A 17,572-nucleotide genomic window follows, 5' to 3' on the forward strand; every position below is an offset into this window, starting at 1 on the left:
TCTATCCCTCTCCCTTCCTCTCTGTAAAAAATCAATAAAATATATTAAAAAAAAAAAAAAAAAGACAGAGCTCTTACCCTTTGTGACACCATGGATGGACCTGGACATTATTATGCTAAGCAAAATATGCCAGTTAAAGAAAGATAAATATCACACGATCTCACTTATATGTGGAATCTAATGAACGAAATAAATTGATGAATAAAATAGGTCCAGAGGCATGGATGCATGGAACTAAATGACAGATCTCAAAGGGGAGGTGGGGGCGGAGGGATGGGAAGAGATTAACCAAAGAATATACTAGTATATGCATATATGTATAACTTATGGACACAGAAAATAGCGTGGGGAAGGTCTAAGGTGGAGGAAGGGAGACTGGGTGGACAGGGGCAAAGGCTGGAACCTGGGGGGCTTCCGTAATACTGTCATCAATTTTTAAAAATGTAAACAGAAAAATAAATAATGATGATGATATTGTAATAACTATGTGCCAATTGGGTACTAGAATTATTAGGGGCGGGTGTGGTGTCTTTTCTAACCACCTGAAACTAATATAAAATAAATAAAATGTAAATTGTAATTGAAAAAAATACTTTACCTTTGTGAAGTTTGATTGGACAAGAGAAGTCGGAATCAAAGGGATCCTCCTCTCCAGACGCCAGTTTCAGGGCAAGCTCCAACTCCACACACTCAAACACGTACAGAGAAGGAATGAGGTCGGTCCTGGAATCCCAGGACTTTTCTGACTGTAAAAAAAAGCATATTTTTAGTCTTTCATGTCTATGTGAAAATGTACACAATGAAAAACAAAAGCAAAAAGCTGGATCAAATAGTGCTTTCAAATTGTTAATTCCACCCCCTATTCTGACAGTGTCTTTATAGTCTTCAAAGAGAAAAAAGTCTCCCTTCTTTTAGAAAGACAGGAATAAGCAAGTTCAGAGAAGAGCTAAATCAGTGACTCAAAAGTTCTCTATATTTGTCACCGAAGATTGCCAATTTGGTAGAGTCAAGAAAGAAATATGTAGGTTGGTGGATCAAGTAAGTTGGGCACCTTCTAACTTCTTCCCATTTAAATTTTTAAGATTAACTTCGTTCAATAACCAAAATATATAGAGGTGTCAGATAACAAATGAAATTCCTCATCTAAGCATTTATGTTGGCACAGGATGTAAACTAGGTGCCAGAGATACAAATGTGCACACACACTAGGCTGACTTACTGTTTGGTCATCTTCTTCTTCGCCTTCCAGCACAACACAGTGATAGAGCATTCCTGACTCGGTAGCAATCACTAAGATGTTGGGGACACAGGGTAGGCAGAGTATAGCACAAGCATCATAACCATAGTTATCTTCAGCCGCAGGATGCATAGGCAATGGACCTAACAGCTTTCCGATATTCCCAGGGCTAAAGAAAGAGTGAAACGTATTTGGGTGAAAAAATATTGGTGCTGTAAGCTTTATTCTCTTTTCAAAATATACATACATGACAGCATGTTAAACCATTAACTATTATCTATGTTCTGATGACTCTCAATTTTTTTCTTCTGAAATGTTGCTTATCTTCGGGGCTCCAGACCCACATATTTAATTGAATTAGATAAATACATTTACTGAGAGCTACATGACACCCCCACAGAACTGACATTTAACCAGAATTACTCTACCATGTGATACTAGCAAGTGTAACAAGCCAAAGCTTTACTGAGAAATACAGAAAGGTACAAAAAAAGTGAGGTGTATAAAAATGGCATCACAGTCAGATCAGTAGAGAAAGTATATTCTGGGAAGGGGTGGTAAACACCCCAAGCTAGGGAGCAGCATATACAAAGTCCTGAGGCATGAAAGACAAGGAATTAGCAAGAAGGAAACTGAGCTTAGTGTGATGGGAGGTGAAGTACAGTCTAAGGCAACAAAGAAGTGAAGCAGATTTTCAGGACTGGCTTACAAAGCAGATGATCTCTATGGCATGTTAGAGAGCGCAGAGTCTACCTGCTGGGGGACAGTGTGTCGCTTGAGGTTTAAATCAAGAGGGATGGAGCTTCACTCTACTAAGATTCATCTGGTAGTGAGAGTAGTAAGGAGAACGACATGGAGAGAACCTTTAAGAAGGACCCAGGCAGAAGATGATGAGGGTCTGAAGGAAGGACAAGGGAATAGAGAGAAGGATGTATCAAGAAATTTTCATGTTAAAATCAATAGAATGTTGGGACTGGACTGATGTAAGATAATGTAGATGACTTTTAGGTTTGGGAATAAGATTATTAGGTAGATCACAGTGTAGACAAATGAGGGAGAGAGTAATAATGTTACACAAGTCTCCTGAGAGAGATCATGTGTGGAAGGCAGAGAATACTTCTGTCAAGGAAAATGCAATTAGTAGTGAAGCCTTACCATTCTGCAATCTATTAAGCTCTTTAGTTTTTCTCATCTTTATAATTTTGCATTCTCTCTCTCTCTTCCCTGTAACTACTTAAAAAAAAAAAAAAGAATTTACTGCGGTGATATTGGTTAATAAAATTATATGGGTTTCAGGTGTACAATTCTATTATATCCTCTTTCCCCCAAATTAGCTGCCCTTCCTGATCTCAGTATTTATTAATGGCTCACTACCATATCCAAACAATAACTAAGTCTTATTGATGCTTCCTTTGTAGTATCTGCTATGTTCATTTCTCCCTTTGCATTACAACCACCGCAGTTCAAACTCTTGTAGACTTTTAAGATAAATTTTACAACAGCTTCTTTAAAAGTCTCTCTGAAAAACAAAAACAAAAACAAATGCCTGGCCAGTGTGGCTCAGTGTTGGAGCTTCGACCAATGAACCAGGAGGTCATGGTGTGATTCCTGATCAGGGCACATGTCTGGTTGCAGGCTCGATCCCAGTGTGGGGCGTGCAGGAGGTGGCGGATCAATGATTATCTCTTATCATTGATGTTTCTATCTCTCTCCCTCTCCCTGAAATTAGTAATAAAAAAAAAAATTTTAAAAAGTCTCTCTGCTCCAGTCCCTTCCCTAGCCAATTATTTTATCTTCTCCTGCTGAGAAACCATCACTACATTCTTACTACCCCATTCCTACAGAAAAGACCCACATTCCTTAACTAAGTGTTTAAATCCATCAACTTCTCCCTGGGTAGATATTTCTAGCTTTATCATTTAATTTTCCCTACCAGAATCCTCTCCTCTAGCCCCAAATGTCTCATTGAACCTTGAATGACACTTGCATTTTTTACTTTCATACTCTACTTCATGCTTCCCTGGTAATTAAAATGCTCTTACCCTTTCTTGATGCTTCATTTAATCCCGCATTAGACCTTTAAGTCCCACATAACATCAGTGCTTCTCTATGAAAATTTCTGTAACTTCTTCAATCAGAATAATCTCTCCTTCTTCTGGGTTCTTACTGTCTTTGTACTGATGTGGTAATTATCTTTTCTTGTGTATGTATGTCTTTTTCCCACAGCTGGGACATAAGACACCAGATTACCATGTCTAACCACCCGCACAATATATTGTTCATATATGATACACAATAAATACTTTTTTGGTTGACTACACTTTGTGAAAACAAATTCAGTCTTATCTTAAGTGATTATCCAAGAATACTATCGAATTTTCCCATATTAATATGAGTAAATGAAAGGTCCTATGATCTGTACCAGATCTTTCTCCAAATGGTGCAAGCCAAGCAACACCTTCCACAATTCAAAAACATAGATCCCACATCAAACCACGGCAATAAATACATAAATAAATAAATAAATAACTCCAACTATGACAATAAATAAGTAAATAAGTTGAACTATGACAATCTCTACTGGAGCACAAGCTGGGCTTTCATTTAGATGGGTCACCTCCTCAACTTACCTGTGTAACAGACTAACATATGTAAGGAAAGTCTCCCCATTCTCATATAAGATGTACAGTGGGTATGCCACTACTTCATCTTTGCCTTTTTGTCCAAAAATATTCTTCGGGATGGCTGCCAATGGCCCAAAGTCAAATGCAACTGCTGTTTCTCCTAGAGATGCAGTATATGCCCTCCTGAAAAGAGATTTAAAAACCAACTTGTTGAAAAAAAAAATCAAAATGTCCAATAATAGGAGATGGGATGGAAGTGTAGTCAACCCATAGAGAATACCAAAAAACTATGATTATAAAGAATGTGAAGCAACATTGGAAAATCCTCATAAAATTAAGTGAAGAAGGCCATAAAATTATATAATGCTACTTTAATTATAAAGACACACAAATAATAAAAATATACACATAGAGATATGCACAAACACAAATAAGAAACAGGAAGAAAACATGAAAACATCAATAGTTACACCTGAATAGTAGGATGCATTTACTCCACAAATATTTACTAAGTATCTGCTCTGTGCCAGGTTCTGTTGCAAGTTCTAGGAATACACCAGTGAATTAAACAAGGACCTGCTCTTTAGTAATAGAGACCTACAACAGAGAAGTAAACACATAACACAAAGTCAGAAAATGATGCTATGAAGAAAAATAAAGGAGGGTAAGAGGGTATTGATGGAGGTGCTGTTTTTTAGAGGAGGTGGTCTGAAAGGATTCTGGTAAGAGGATACTTGAGACTTTAAGGAAGCAACGGAGCACATCTGGGTTACGTAGGGAAGGAGCTGTTGAGGCAGAGGGAAGGACACATGCAAGGCTCTAAGGTGGGAAGGTGGTTAATGGTGTCTAAGGAATGGCAAAGGGACCAAGGTGGTTAAAGTTAGAGAGCCAAGGCACAGAGGGAGAAATGAAGCTGGAGAGGGGGCAGTCAATGGAGTATGGAGAGCAAGAAAGTAGAATGATCTGATTTATACCCAAAGTATCACTCTGGTTGCTATATTGAGTTCAGACAATAGGAGACTACAAAAGATTTCATTTTCTTAATACTTCACTATAGTTTTCCCAATTTTCTATAATAAATATACATTATCTTTTTTTAAAAAAAATATTTTATTGATTTTTTACAGAGAGGAAGGGAGAGGGAGAGAGAGTTAGAAACATCGATCAGCTGCCTCTTGCACACCCCCCACTGGGGATGTGCCCTCAACCAAGGTACATGCCCTTGACCGGAATCGAACCTGGGACCCCTGAGTCCGCAGGCCGACGCTCTATCCGCCGAGCCAAACTGGTTAGGGCTATACATTATCTTTATAATCAGAAAAGATAAATGATAAAACATGCTGTTTTTATAATTTTAAAATTTAGTGTAATTGATTATTCAAAAAGATTCCAGAGTAATACAAGGTTAATGAATATGGTTAAAATAAAACCACAATTTCATACAGATGATAATCAACATCATTCTAAGTAAGGTATTATAAGTACCATATCATAGTTTTTTTATCACATGGAAAGGTATATGGTTATCAGGAAGCTAAAAATGAGAAATCCCAATATCCAGAATAAAAGAACTGTGTGAGTTAAACTAAAAAATTAAGACAATAAATGGGAACAAACAGACATAGAAATTAAAGAGACTTAAACTTCCAAGCCATTAAAACTTAGTGGGAACTTACAAATTTAGTAATACTTCTAATTATCTATCTAATAATGATAACTGGTATCAATCAATAAGGACTTATCTGTGCCAAGACCCATGCTAAGTACTTTTAATGCATAATCTCATTTATTCTGCACAATAATCCTAATGAGCACTATTATTATTACTTTTTGTCTGTTATAAGTATTGCTACCCTAGATTATTTTTAAAATTTTTTTTCCCTTTATTGATTAAGGTATTACAAATGTGTCCTTATCTTCCCGTTGTCCCCCTATACCCCCACTCATGCCCTCACCCCCCAGTGTCTATATCCATTGGTTAGGCTTATGTGCATGTATACAAGTCCTTTGGTTGATCTCTCCCCCTTAGCCCCACCCTCCTCTGCCTTCCCTCTGAGGTTTGATGGTCTGATTGATGCTTCTCTGTCTCTAGATCTATTTTTGTTCATCGGTTTATGTCGTTCATTATAATCCACAAATGAGTGAGATCATGTGATATTTATCTTTCTCTGACTTATTTCACTTAGCATAATGCAGCCACTGTGGAGAAGAGTATGGAGTTTCCTCAAAAAACTAAAATTGGAACTTCCATTTGACCCAGTGATCCCACTTCTAGGAATATATCCCAAGAAACCAGAAACACCAATCAGAAAGGATATATGCACCCCTATGTTCATAGCAGCACAATTTACAATAGCTAAGATTTGGAATCAGACTATTATTATTTTTTATATTTGTGGAATAGTTATGGAAATGAAGCTTAATGCAACTGAATAATTTGCTCAAATGCCACAGCTGCAAGTGGAAGAGCTGAGATTAGAAGCTAGTTGTGTTGACACCAGAGCCAAAGCTCTGAACAAGCATGGCTCTCTTGCCTCTCATCTAGACAATGTGTCTGTCAGAAGAAGGTATAAGCTATGGAAGCACCGCAGGGGAGAAAATGTCCTGACACCACAACAGGGCCTGTCACCTCCCAGAGGCAGTTACTTCCCTACTGTGGAGATGGACACACTGAAACTGAAGTAGCTGCTGCTGTAAGACATTAGAATCATTTAACTGAAACTTTCAATTCTGGGGCTATCAAAGAGAATCAAAGTGATCCCAGGTTGGTGGCAATCTCGAACTCCTAGTAGAAGCTGATGAAAATCCTCTGTGAAGGAACACACCCCAATTTGTGCTCTTAATATTCCCAAACATCAGTTCAATAATAAACTGAATTAAAGACTTACATTAAGACCCCAAACCATAAAACTCCTAGAAGAAAACATAGGCAGTAAACTCTATGACATTGCTCTTAGTGATATATATATTTTTTGATACAACGGAAACAAAGAAAAAATAAACAAATGGGACTACATTAAACTAAAAAGGTTTTTTTTTAAATTCTCACCTGAGGATACTTTTTAAAAAAAATTGATTTGAGAGAGAGAGGAAGGGGGAGGGAAAGAGAGAGAAGGGAAGGGAGACGGGTGGGGTGGGGGGGATATCAATGTGAGAAAGAAATATAGATTGGTTGCCTCCTGCATGCTCTCCGACCAGGGAGATCTAACCCCCATCCTAGGTATGTGGCCTGACCAGGAATCAAACCCACTACCCTTTGGTATACCAAACAATGTTCCAACTAACTGAGCCACCTGGCCAGGGAAAACTAAAAAGTTTTTACACAGCAAAGGAAACAAGCAAAACAAAAAGACAACTTACCAACTGGGAGAAGATATTAGCCAGATACATACGATATGTGGTTAATATCCCAAATTTATAAAAAACTCTTACAACTTAACATATAATACAAAAAAAACTCCAATTTAAAAAATGCCAGAGGACCTAAACAAACCCTCCAAAGATGACATACAGGTGGCCCACAGACATATGAAAAGATGCTCAATGTCACTAATTACCACAGAAATTAAAACCACGTGAGTTATCACTTCACTCCTGTCAGAATGGCTATCATCAAAAAATCAATAAACCACAAGTGTAGGCAAGGATGTGGAGAAAACTCTTGGGCCTTTTTGGTAGGATTGCAAATTGGTGCAGTCCCTATGGAAAAGAGTATGAAGGTTCCTAAAAAAATTTAAAATAGTACCAAAAAAAAAAAAAAGAAATAATAAAAACCCAGCAATTCCACTTCTGGGTTTCTATCTAAAGAAACCAAAAAAGATATATGCACCCCTATGTACATACATAATAGCCAAGATATGGAAGCATCTCAAGTGCCCATCAATAGACAAATGGATAAAAAAGTTGTGGTACATATATACAATGGAGTATCACTCGACCATAAAAAGAGAATGAAATCCATTTGTAACAACATGGAAGAACTGAGAGGGTATTATGCTAAGTGAAGTAAGTCTGACAGACAAAGACACACTGTAGGTGATCATGTGTGGTAATCACCAGAAAGATTGATCAGGAGGCCAGAGGAATCGGGTTTGTGAGTTCAAGAGTGATTGGGTTAGTGGTCAAAGTAGCCAGGAACTTGCCTCTGTAGTGGATAAGAAAACATAAAAGCCAGGGTCACAGGGGAATCAGAAGGGCTATCTATGTTCCACTCCAGGTTCTGGGATACTAGTTGCTGGTCTGGGAGTTCAGCAATCGGCTGAGTGAATAGCTGGTAGGCCTCTACCCCAACACTCTCACCTTTCACCTTTTCTGTACTTTGCAATATTAAAATTTATTCTATTATTCAAGATACAACATGGAGTCAGTTTCAGCCACTCACATTTCCAAACTTTCTTGAAAAACATATCACGCTAGTAGTTACAAAGACATTCAGATTTGTAACTTCTTGTTATTTAGTCACATTGCTTACTTTTGCTTATTTCTCACCTTACCAAAAGCATGCTAAAGTCACCCCTGGAAAATTTTGCAATCTCTATTAAAATTGCATTTATAACCTCAATAACCTAATTTGAAAAGCATATCATGACACAAATAAAAACTTACCCTTTATTGAGTATTAGACTTTCCTCTTCTGCTTCCGAAAGTACGATGACCTTAGTGGGCGTCTGGGGCTCGCGTAGAGAGTAAATTCTAACAATCAAAAGAGAAGGAAGCCAGCACTTAAAATTCTCTTTCATTTCCCAAAATTGTCCTTTCTTCTACATCTAGTCAGTTCCTGAGAATTTTCCTACCAGTTATCACAACCATTTCTTTGTCAAAGATCTTGCTGTTACTGACAAAGTAGGTACTTCATCTGTTCTTTAACATTAGGAGGTTTCCTTGGGACCTGAAGAAATATTCTCCATCCTTACCCAAACTCTTTATTAGCCTACTCCATGGCATTGCACCTGTCTCTCCCATCCTAAATCCTTAGCCATACTCACCTTGTCTAGTCATCTCACTATTGCCCCTAAGTTTGCCAGCTTCCCTTCAAATATACCCATCTTCCTCGGCCTGTTAGAGAACAAATCTCACTAGAGAAGGAACTACATCTCACTATTTTGACCAGCAGAGTGAGTGACGTGTAGCCTACAATACATGTTTCTGTGATATAAAAACTATCACGCCATCCCTATTTTCTCAAGGAAAGTTTAAAACTGAAAAAAAGATTTTTACCAAATCACTTTAATGTAAAATAACTTAAATTTTCACAGCATATATGGCTACTGTTAAAAGGAGAAAGAATTTTCAAAAGGTCAGTAATATTATTAGAAATCCAATGTCTCTTACGAAGTCTTTTTACAAATTAACAAAATTAATCACTTATTTTGTCTGACCCACTAAGGATTTTAAAACTTAGTCTGTTCCATTACCAATAAAATATCTTCTAATAAATATTTTTAAATGAAAATTTGATCCAGTTGAACACACATTCATTGTGGTCTTCCTAGCTGCCTATAAACTTTACTGACTTCAAAATATACATAAGCACAAAACAGTATATATTGTAATGGGGAACAGTGAAAAAGTAAATGCAACAGACATTGCGGGAATTTCTTGTTGCCCTGAAATTGTCAACAAAATCCACAGCTTAGGAAAAGAGAAGTGCTAAATACCCCATGTCTGTAATAAAGGGAGATCAGTATCTCATTTGAGTTGAATGCCAGATGTGTTGCAGAAAACTATAGGCCACAGAGGGAATTCTTGGGCAAAACTGACATTCCATATCCTAGGATTGGGGGCATGTGATCACTATGTGGTATCTAATATGAACATATCTAAACACATTGTATGCGGGCCGTTTTTGCGCAAATGGCAACATTCAGTAAAATTACGGTAACTTTAGTTTTACATATTTTTTTTTCAATGAAACTTTTTGTGATTTACTATAAAATGTATACTGAATTATTTTTCTTAAATTTTAAACAGACAAATACTGGAAAACTCACTGGAAAATTGTGTTTAACAGTCAACGTAAAACGTATAAATACGTTTCCCGCATCCAATGTGTAAAGGAGGGAGGCTGGCACAGCATAAGAAAGGACCATGGGATAGTATGCCCAGTTCTCTGTGGTCCCTGGAGGGCAAGGAAAAGGATCTTGGCAGTTACCATGACTCCATATGAAAGACCAAAAAGTTTAAGTTGAGAAGGGAGGAATATCAAGTTTGGGGCTACTCTTGAGAGTGGGTTCAGGGCATGGACAGCTAATAGAGCCAATGGGAGACAGCTCCTCAATGATGGAGGGAGCTGCCCTAGAAAACACATATACCCCATTGGTGCAGAGACTAGCACATCAATAGGCCACCAGCAGCAGGTGGAACTCAATTAATCTAGGATCAGGGATATGTCCCCCACCCTTCTGCCCCATCACTGACAGATAAACAGTTAGGTAAGATGTTTGCCTCAGCTACCCCATGCTTCCTACTCCCACTATCAAGGAGTTACACCCAGAGGAGGCAGCCCCCTCCTTATACTTCACCCCTACCTCAAGGTGAGTCAAAGAGCAGATCATGCCCTCTCCACTCATTTCAGATGCCTCAAGGTCTGACCTGTGATAGGCCCAGGATATAGTTTTGAAATAGATTTGAGATCGGAGTTTTAAATGGACAGACTTAGTTTATATACCTAAAAGTAACCAGAAAACTATGAGATCTGTATAAGTTGCCATTACGGGATCAAGCATTCAGTACAGAAGGAAGGTTTGGTAGAGCACAGTTAAAAGCAGTGATTAAGAAAAATAAAACTGGAGGTATTTGTATCTCAGTTAGTAGAATCTCCCCATCAACTTTTTACATAAGGCAGATACAGAAAGTTAACTGATAAAAGAAATCTGTAGTTTTAGAGCATTTAATCATTGAGTACAAAACCTGAAAGGGGCTTTAGAAATTATTAAATATGCTCATTTTATAAACTGGAAACTAATGCTCCCTATAAAGAAGCTTGAGATCTCAAAGACAGAAGTGGCATTGGGACAAGAATTCAAATCTCTCAATTCCCAATTATATTCTCTTTCTCCTGTCACATTACCACCAAAATGGTGACATAAAGAAAATAGTTTGTGGAAGATTATTTTAACAGTGCTTACAAGTCAGATTAGGATAGGAGAGACTGGAAGATTTTGAGAGGAAATAGCAGTAATTAAGGCATGTAAGTTAGGGCAGTTAGAATGTTGAGAATGGGGCTACAACAGCCATCAGGCAAAGCATTCTAACATCCAAGGACCCCTTTAGTGGTACCTTGAGCTATTAACTGGAAAACAGAAACAGAACTTCCCTATTCACAAATCTGTAAGACATAAAAATAAACTTTACCTTATTACATTGTCTGATGTTAACAGAACTATGTGGGGATCCAGCATTTCACTTGGATACCAGGCAGCATGCTTTAGAGTCAGAGAGGTAGAACTGGTGAAAAATCTCTCAGCAATTGGAGTGGTACTAAAATAAAGACAACAATTTTCCAAAACATTTTGTAGCTCTTCGATGAAAAACCTTCTAAAGGAAAACCTATTTTAACACTCTTTGCTCTGCTTTCCTTCAAATTTCTTTCACTTAAGTCTTGCTAGGAGAGCATTCAAAGCCCTACTCGATTAATATCAAAGAATCAAAATAAAAAGTATTTTTCAGATATATTACCTTATTTGATCTTTTTAGTAACCTTGTAAGAAAAATACAAGAGCAGATATTATCATTCCTATTGTAGAAATGAGGAAATAGAAATTTAGAAATACTTCAAAGGGACCCAACCTATAAATTACTGAGCTAAAGGTAGATTTCTATCTTATATTCTTTTCAACAGATCTTTCAGACTCTCACTTTTCTGAGTTTGTTGAAAAATAATACAAAAGTAAAACTTAATTGAACTTATGAACAAACTGTCTGATTCATAGATAATAACTGCTATTAAAAAACCTTATTTCTCGCCCTACCAGGTTTGGCTTAGTGGATAGAGTATCGGCCTGTGAACTGGAAGGTGCCGGGTTCGATTCCGGTCAAGGGCACATGCCTGGGTTGCAGGTTCGATCCCCAGTAGGGGGCTTACAGGAGGCAGCCCATCAATGATTCTCTCTTATCACTGATGTTTCTATCTCTCTCTCTCCCTTCCTCTCTGAAATCAATAAAAATATATTTTACAAACAAACAAAAAACCTTATTTCTCACTGGGCGGTGTGGCTCAGTGGTTGAGCATCAACCTATGAACTAGGACAGTGATGGCGAACCTTTTGAGCTCAGCATGTCAGCATTTTGAAAAACCCTAACTTAACTCTGGTGCCGTGTCACATATAGAAATTTTTTGATATTTGCAACCATAGTAAAACAAAGACTTATATTTTTGATATTTATTTTATATATTTAAATGCCATTTAACAAAGAAAAATCAACCAAAAAAATGAGTTCGCGTGTCACCTCTGACACCCGTATCATAGGTTTGCCATCACTGAACTAGAAGGTCAGGGTTCAATTCCCGGTCGGCGCACATGCCTGGGTTACAGGCTCGATCCCCAGTAGGGGGCGTGCAGGAGGCAGTGGATCAATGATTCTCTCTCATCATTGATGTTTCTCTCTCTCTCTCCCTCTCCCATTCCCTTTGAAATCAATAAAAATATGTATTTAAAAACAAACAAACACACACCTTATTTCTACCTACTTGAAAAATAGCCTGACTTCTATTGAGAGAGCAACGTGATAATTCAGGAAGAATAAAAAGTATAATCGCACATATACTATAAACATTATTATAAGATGCCAATGTGCAGACCATCTGGAGTATTCACAGTAAACATACCTTAAGAACCAATGGTCTTGAGTAATTTTCTGTATGTATTACAAATCAAAAGATAACAACTAAATGGAAATACAACTTACCTACAATTCACTGTTGATTTTCCACCTTCAAATTCAGAATTCTTCCCCCATCTTTTAGGTAATTCTAATACCATAAGTCCTTTTATTCCTATAAGTGCTATGTGATGTTGTGTTGGACTTAGTAAGACTTGATAGATTTCAAACAGGGGTGGGTTTATGCAAAGCAATCTCTGAAATTAAAGCAAACTGGTCAAAATACTTAATCTTAATGTAAATATATGTGGCAATTACTTGAAAGCACAGTACTGCTTTAGTTTTCCATAACTGTAGGGTAATGACGCATTCTGGATAATTACACTCGAGCCATTAACTGAAGAAATAGTTCTAACCATTTTGACTGGAATGTTATAAAATGCATCAAATTTCCCTACCTTGATAAATAAATATTGCACATAAATTTCCTCTTTATAATCAAGCTCCAGCCTCCCACTTCAGCCTCAACTCTCCACCATTCCCCTCTTGTACTTGACACTCCAATCAGATTAACTTGTACTTCTGGGTAATTATTATGCTTTATTATGCTTCTCTGTTTTTGCATACGTGTTTCTCCTCCTGCAATGCCCTCATTTTCCTTTTTTTTTGGTAGCTAACACATTCTTGGAGGAAAGCCTCGATACACTTTCCTCCCCCCAAAATATCCCAGGGATAAGTGCATCTTTTCTGGACTGACTCCTATAGCACCCTCTATTACAGTCTTATCACCTTGCATTCTAAGTATCTATTTACTTGCTCATCCCATACAACTACGAATATTAAGAATGAATTACTTAGCCCTGACCAGTTTGGCTCAGTGGATGGAGCGTCGGCCTGCGGACTCAAGGGTCCCAGGTTCGATTCCGGTCAAGGGCAGGTAACTCGGTTGCGGGCACATACCCAGTGGGGAGTGTGCAGGAGGCAGCTGATTGATGTTTCTCTCTCATCGATGTTTCTGACTCTCTCTATCCCTCTCCCTTCCTCTCTGTAAAAAAATCAATAAAATATATTAAAAAAAAAAAAAGAATGAATTACTTATGAATCTGTGTCTTTCCTCTCTGTATCTTTAGCATAATATAACTCACTCTCAATATGTTTTAGTGAAGACAAATGAAGAACTCAGAAGCATTAATAAATGATAATTACTACATTATATTAGAAATAGTACAATAAGATAGAGAATGGGTTTAAGAATTTCTGTAGGAAGTAAAATGGTGCTTTACCTATGCAGGTATGGAAGTGTTTGTCTCGGCATCATATGTCCTCAAAAAACGTCACTTCTTCCTATTCTCGTTACCATGTTGCCTTTTTCTTTCCTTTCTACTTTCAGTAATAAACCATGAAATTGCCAACGTATTGCTTATCCTTATGCATGAAGAATCCTACTAAGTCAAAGTCCTTTTAGACAAGACGTTGTGAATATGAGATTTCTATTAATTATTACTGATGTCTATACGCCTGTTTGGTTTTTTTAGTTGCCTTTTTGCTGATTCTGTTTTTCCTCCTGTCATGGTATTTTCCTTCTTTTCCCTATCTTCTCAACCCCCATTTTCTTTCTACTTGATTTTGACAGTCTACCTCACATCAAATAGAAGCCACCTTTCTTCTGCTACACACAATCCAATTACCTTAAATCACTTGTGACGATCAGAGTACTTAGGGGCTTTTGTTTGTTTTGTTTCTAAGGCACCACTTACGCTTTTGTTAAACTCGAAACTCATGCTAAGCTGCTTTTTTGCCTATCTCAGAGTTTTGGATATTCTGGAAGATTGAGGGTCATTCAGACAAACACTAGTATTTACTGAGAGCTTATGTGTTCCAGGAGCTGAGTGAAATACTGGAAATACCTAAGAAAATAAGTAAGGCATACAGAGGCCATGACTTGGTGTTTACTGTCTAGAAAAGTAGACAATAAATAAATATAAAAAATTTACTCATGACTGTGCCAAATGCTGCACAGCAATGTAGGGTACTAGTGAAATACTGTGTGCTGAGCATCTTGTAAGTTACTCTTGTAAACTGAAATATTAAAGTTAGTAGATTATAGACCTGACCTATTTTCAAAACTGCAAAAATATATCTAGCACCTCTTTAGTTTCAAATCATTTCTCATCAACAAGAATCGGACAATGCCACACATTAGATGTGGCATTCCAATGTTCGCCAAGTTTTTTAGTTTTTAATCTTTAAAAGAATCAGTTTATTACCAACTAGAGGCCCGGTGCATGAAATTTGTGCACTTGGGGCAGGGGAGGGGGGGTGTTCCTCAGCCCAGCCTGTACCCTCTTGCAATCTGGGAGCCCTCAGGGGCTGTCCAACTGACAGCTTAGGCCTAACCCAGCAGTCGGACATCCTTAGTGCTGCTGTGGAGGCGGAAGAGGCTCCCGCCACCACCGTTGCGTTCACCAGTCGTGAGCCTGGCTTCTGGCTGAGTGGTGCTCCCCCTGTGGGAGTGCACTGACCACCAGGGGACAGCTCCTGCGTCGAGCGTCTGCCCCCTGGTGGTCAGTCCGTGTCATAGCGACCAGTCATTCCTCCGTTTGGTGGATTTGCCTATTAGCCTTTTATTATCTACTAGGAGCCCAGTGCACAATATCACACAGCGTCGGCCACTCACCTGCAGCCCTGCCTTGACACCCGAACCTGTCCATGCAGAGCTCCAGCGTACCTGGCCCAGCCCCCAAATCCTCTGGCCTTCTCTGGCCGCTTCAAGCCCCGACCTCAGTCCCTCCAGTCGCCCCAGGCTGGTCCTGCCTTCTCTGGGCGCCTCCCTGCTTCCGCCCTGTCTCTGGAGCAACATGGCGGCTCCGCCCCGTCATGGCTCTGGAGGAGAGCGTGGAAGCCTCCCGCCTGCTGCGCTGTGCTCCTTCCCCTGGCAGGTGGGCTGCGGGGCACTCAGAGTGCAAGCAGTGGTTAGTGAAGGACTGGTGAGGGGGGTGCTATGGGCTCTCACCCCTGCCCTCCCCAGCAGGGGATGGTCCCGCCTCCTCTGGGCGCCTCCCCACTTCTGCCCTGTCTCCGGAGCAACGCCCCAGCTAATACGCTAATGACCTGGTCGTTACCCGTTACAGCGTCCCACTAATTAGCATATTAGCTCTTTATTAGTATCGATACATATATAAAACCCTAATATGCAAATAGACCAAACGGTGCAACAAACAAATAACTGGTCGCTATGACATGCGCTGACCATCAGGGGGCGTGCGTGGAATACAGCAGGCGCTGGCCATGGCGGGATGGTGGAGCAGGTGAGCAGGGGCGCCAGACCAAGGCAAGGCACCAATCGCTGTCATCGGGGCCAGCCTCTGGTGGTTACTGAAAATTCTTTGCTCCTGTGCGCTGTGGTCCTCTGCCCGGCACTCGCACCTGCTGCTGTCGCCGGCCCCACTCGCACCCGCTGGCTGGCACCAGTCCCAATCGCTGGGCCCAATTGCCCCTGGGGGCTTCTCCCCCCCCCCCTGCTCCTGAGGAGCGATTGGGGCAGCAGCCACTGCTTGCACCCACTGACAGTGCCAGCCCCAGGCCCCAATCGCTCCTCCGTGGGTGCCAGCAGGGCTGCTGCGAGTGCGGGAGGGACCTGGCAGGGCGCAGAGGATGGGCCAAGACCCACCCCTGTGCCCACCCGAGCCTCGCAGCCCACAGTTCCTTCCAAGGTGCAGGAATTCGTGCACCGGGCCCCTCCTATAGCATGAACATTTCCAGAAAGCAATGCTTGATTACAGCCAGGATGGAGTCCTTTCTGATCACACCCACTTTCACATGCTGCTGGCTTATCAAAAACAAACAAAAATCCCTTCCCACCTTGGGGATGGCCTGATTTTCTAAAGAGTAAATGAAATAACAGGGGATTCCTCCGCTGTGTCAGGCACAAAACGTGGTGCTTTCAAATCCATTCCCCGATGATGCTCGTAACAATCCCAAGAGGAAGTTAGGACTATCCCTACGATTTTGAGTGTCACATCATTTCTGAGGTTTCTCAGGACCAACCTCCTAAAAAGAGTAACCGCACCCGCTCCCTCCCCTCGCCCTGCGTAACGGACGCTATTTATTGAGCTTGACGTGGTCCTTCCCTTCCTCCCGGGCCCCAAGAACTCACGCACCCGAGAGCATGAGTCCCTCCAACTGTGTCAGGCACAGTGTCAGGTCAAAAAAGGGGCTACGGAAGGTTACGTGGCCATGTTAGAGCGGAGTGAAAATAAAAGAGAGACCGTGCCCCTCCCAGAGGCTGGACGTCTGTCTGCTTACACTGGAACGGCACGCCTCACAGAAGACGAAAAATAGCCAGGATGGGGAGGGAACAAACAAACAAAAAACTAGTTCGGATCCCGGAAGAGGGTCATGTCCAAGAGGAGCCGGGCCGTACCTGGTACTGGGAGAGGGAGGACTCCTCCCCCGCGCTGCCGAGGCCCCGGAGGCGAACCACTAGGAAAGAGCTGCCTTCCCCGTCCCACAGGAAGAGTTCTCCGCCGAGGCCCAAGACCAGGTTTCTCGTCAGCAACTGCGGCGGCGGCGGCAGCGGCGGCGACGAAGACAATGATGAAGAAGCCGGCTTCTCGGCCTCGGCTGGACTCTGGTTTTTCAGTCCCTCCCGGAGCCGCAAGAACACGACGTGGTTAGGAAGCCAGGTCTGCCACAGCTCGCCGTCGCCCGATCCCTCGGCGGCCGCCATCTTGGCCCAACTGCTCCCCTCATCCCAATTGCTCAGCCCGCCGCTGAGCGCAGCCAATCCGCGGCCGGCCGCCCACTGCTTCGGCGAATCAGCGAGCAGGCAGCCCGGAAGCACGAGGCTAGGCTAATAAAGTGAGGCCAGCCTATCAGGCAGCGGCAGCGC

At 40.8% G+C, this 17,572-nt stretch overlaps 1 protein-coding gene across 4 annotated transcripts in view; it reads right to left on the reverse strand.

The window, feature by feature from the left end:
- The window catches only part of NUP88 (nucleoporin 88kDa), a 39,290-nt gene that overhangs the window by 14,582 nt on the left and 7,136 nt on the right, over positions 1-17,572 (reverse strand). Inside the window, exons 1-7 of one of the 4 annotated variants that reach the window (XM_005882576.2) lie at positions 17,105-17,494; positions 12,769-12,938; positions 11,215-11,340; positions 8,467-8,553; positions 3,868-4,044; positions 1,220-1,406; positions 599-746 (exon numbers count right to left, since the gene is read on the reverse strand). In XM_005882576.2, coding sequence (XP_005882638.1) covers positions 599-746; positions 1,220-1,406; positions 3,868-4,044; positions 8,467-8,553; positions 11,215-11,340; positions 12,769-12,938; positions 17,105-17,410 — 1,201 coding nt within the window. In that variant the 5' untranslated portion in view covers positions 17,411-17,494. Of the gene's footprint in view, positions 1-598; positions 747-1,219; positions 1,407-3,867; positions 4,045-8,466; positions 8,554-11,214; positions 11,341-12,768; positions 12,955-13,964; positions 14,626-17,104; positions 17,495-17,572 lie in introns of those variants that run through there. The other 3 variants (XM_014530225.1, XM_014530224.1, XM_014530223.1) reach the window with 3 other exon arrangements.

This window comes from Myotis brandtii, unplaced genomic scaffold, assembly GCF_000412655.1.
Source record: "Myotis brandtii unplaced genomic scaffold, ASM41265v1 scaffold728, whole genome shotgun sequence".
NCBI classification, from domain to species: Eukaryota; Metazoa; Chordata; class Mammalia; order Chiroptera; family Vespertilionidae; genus Myotis; species Myotis brandtii.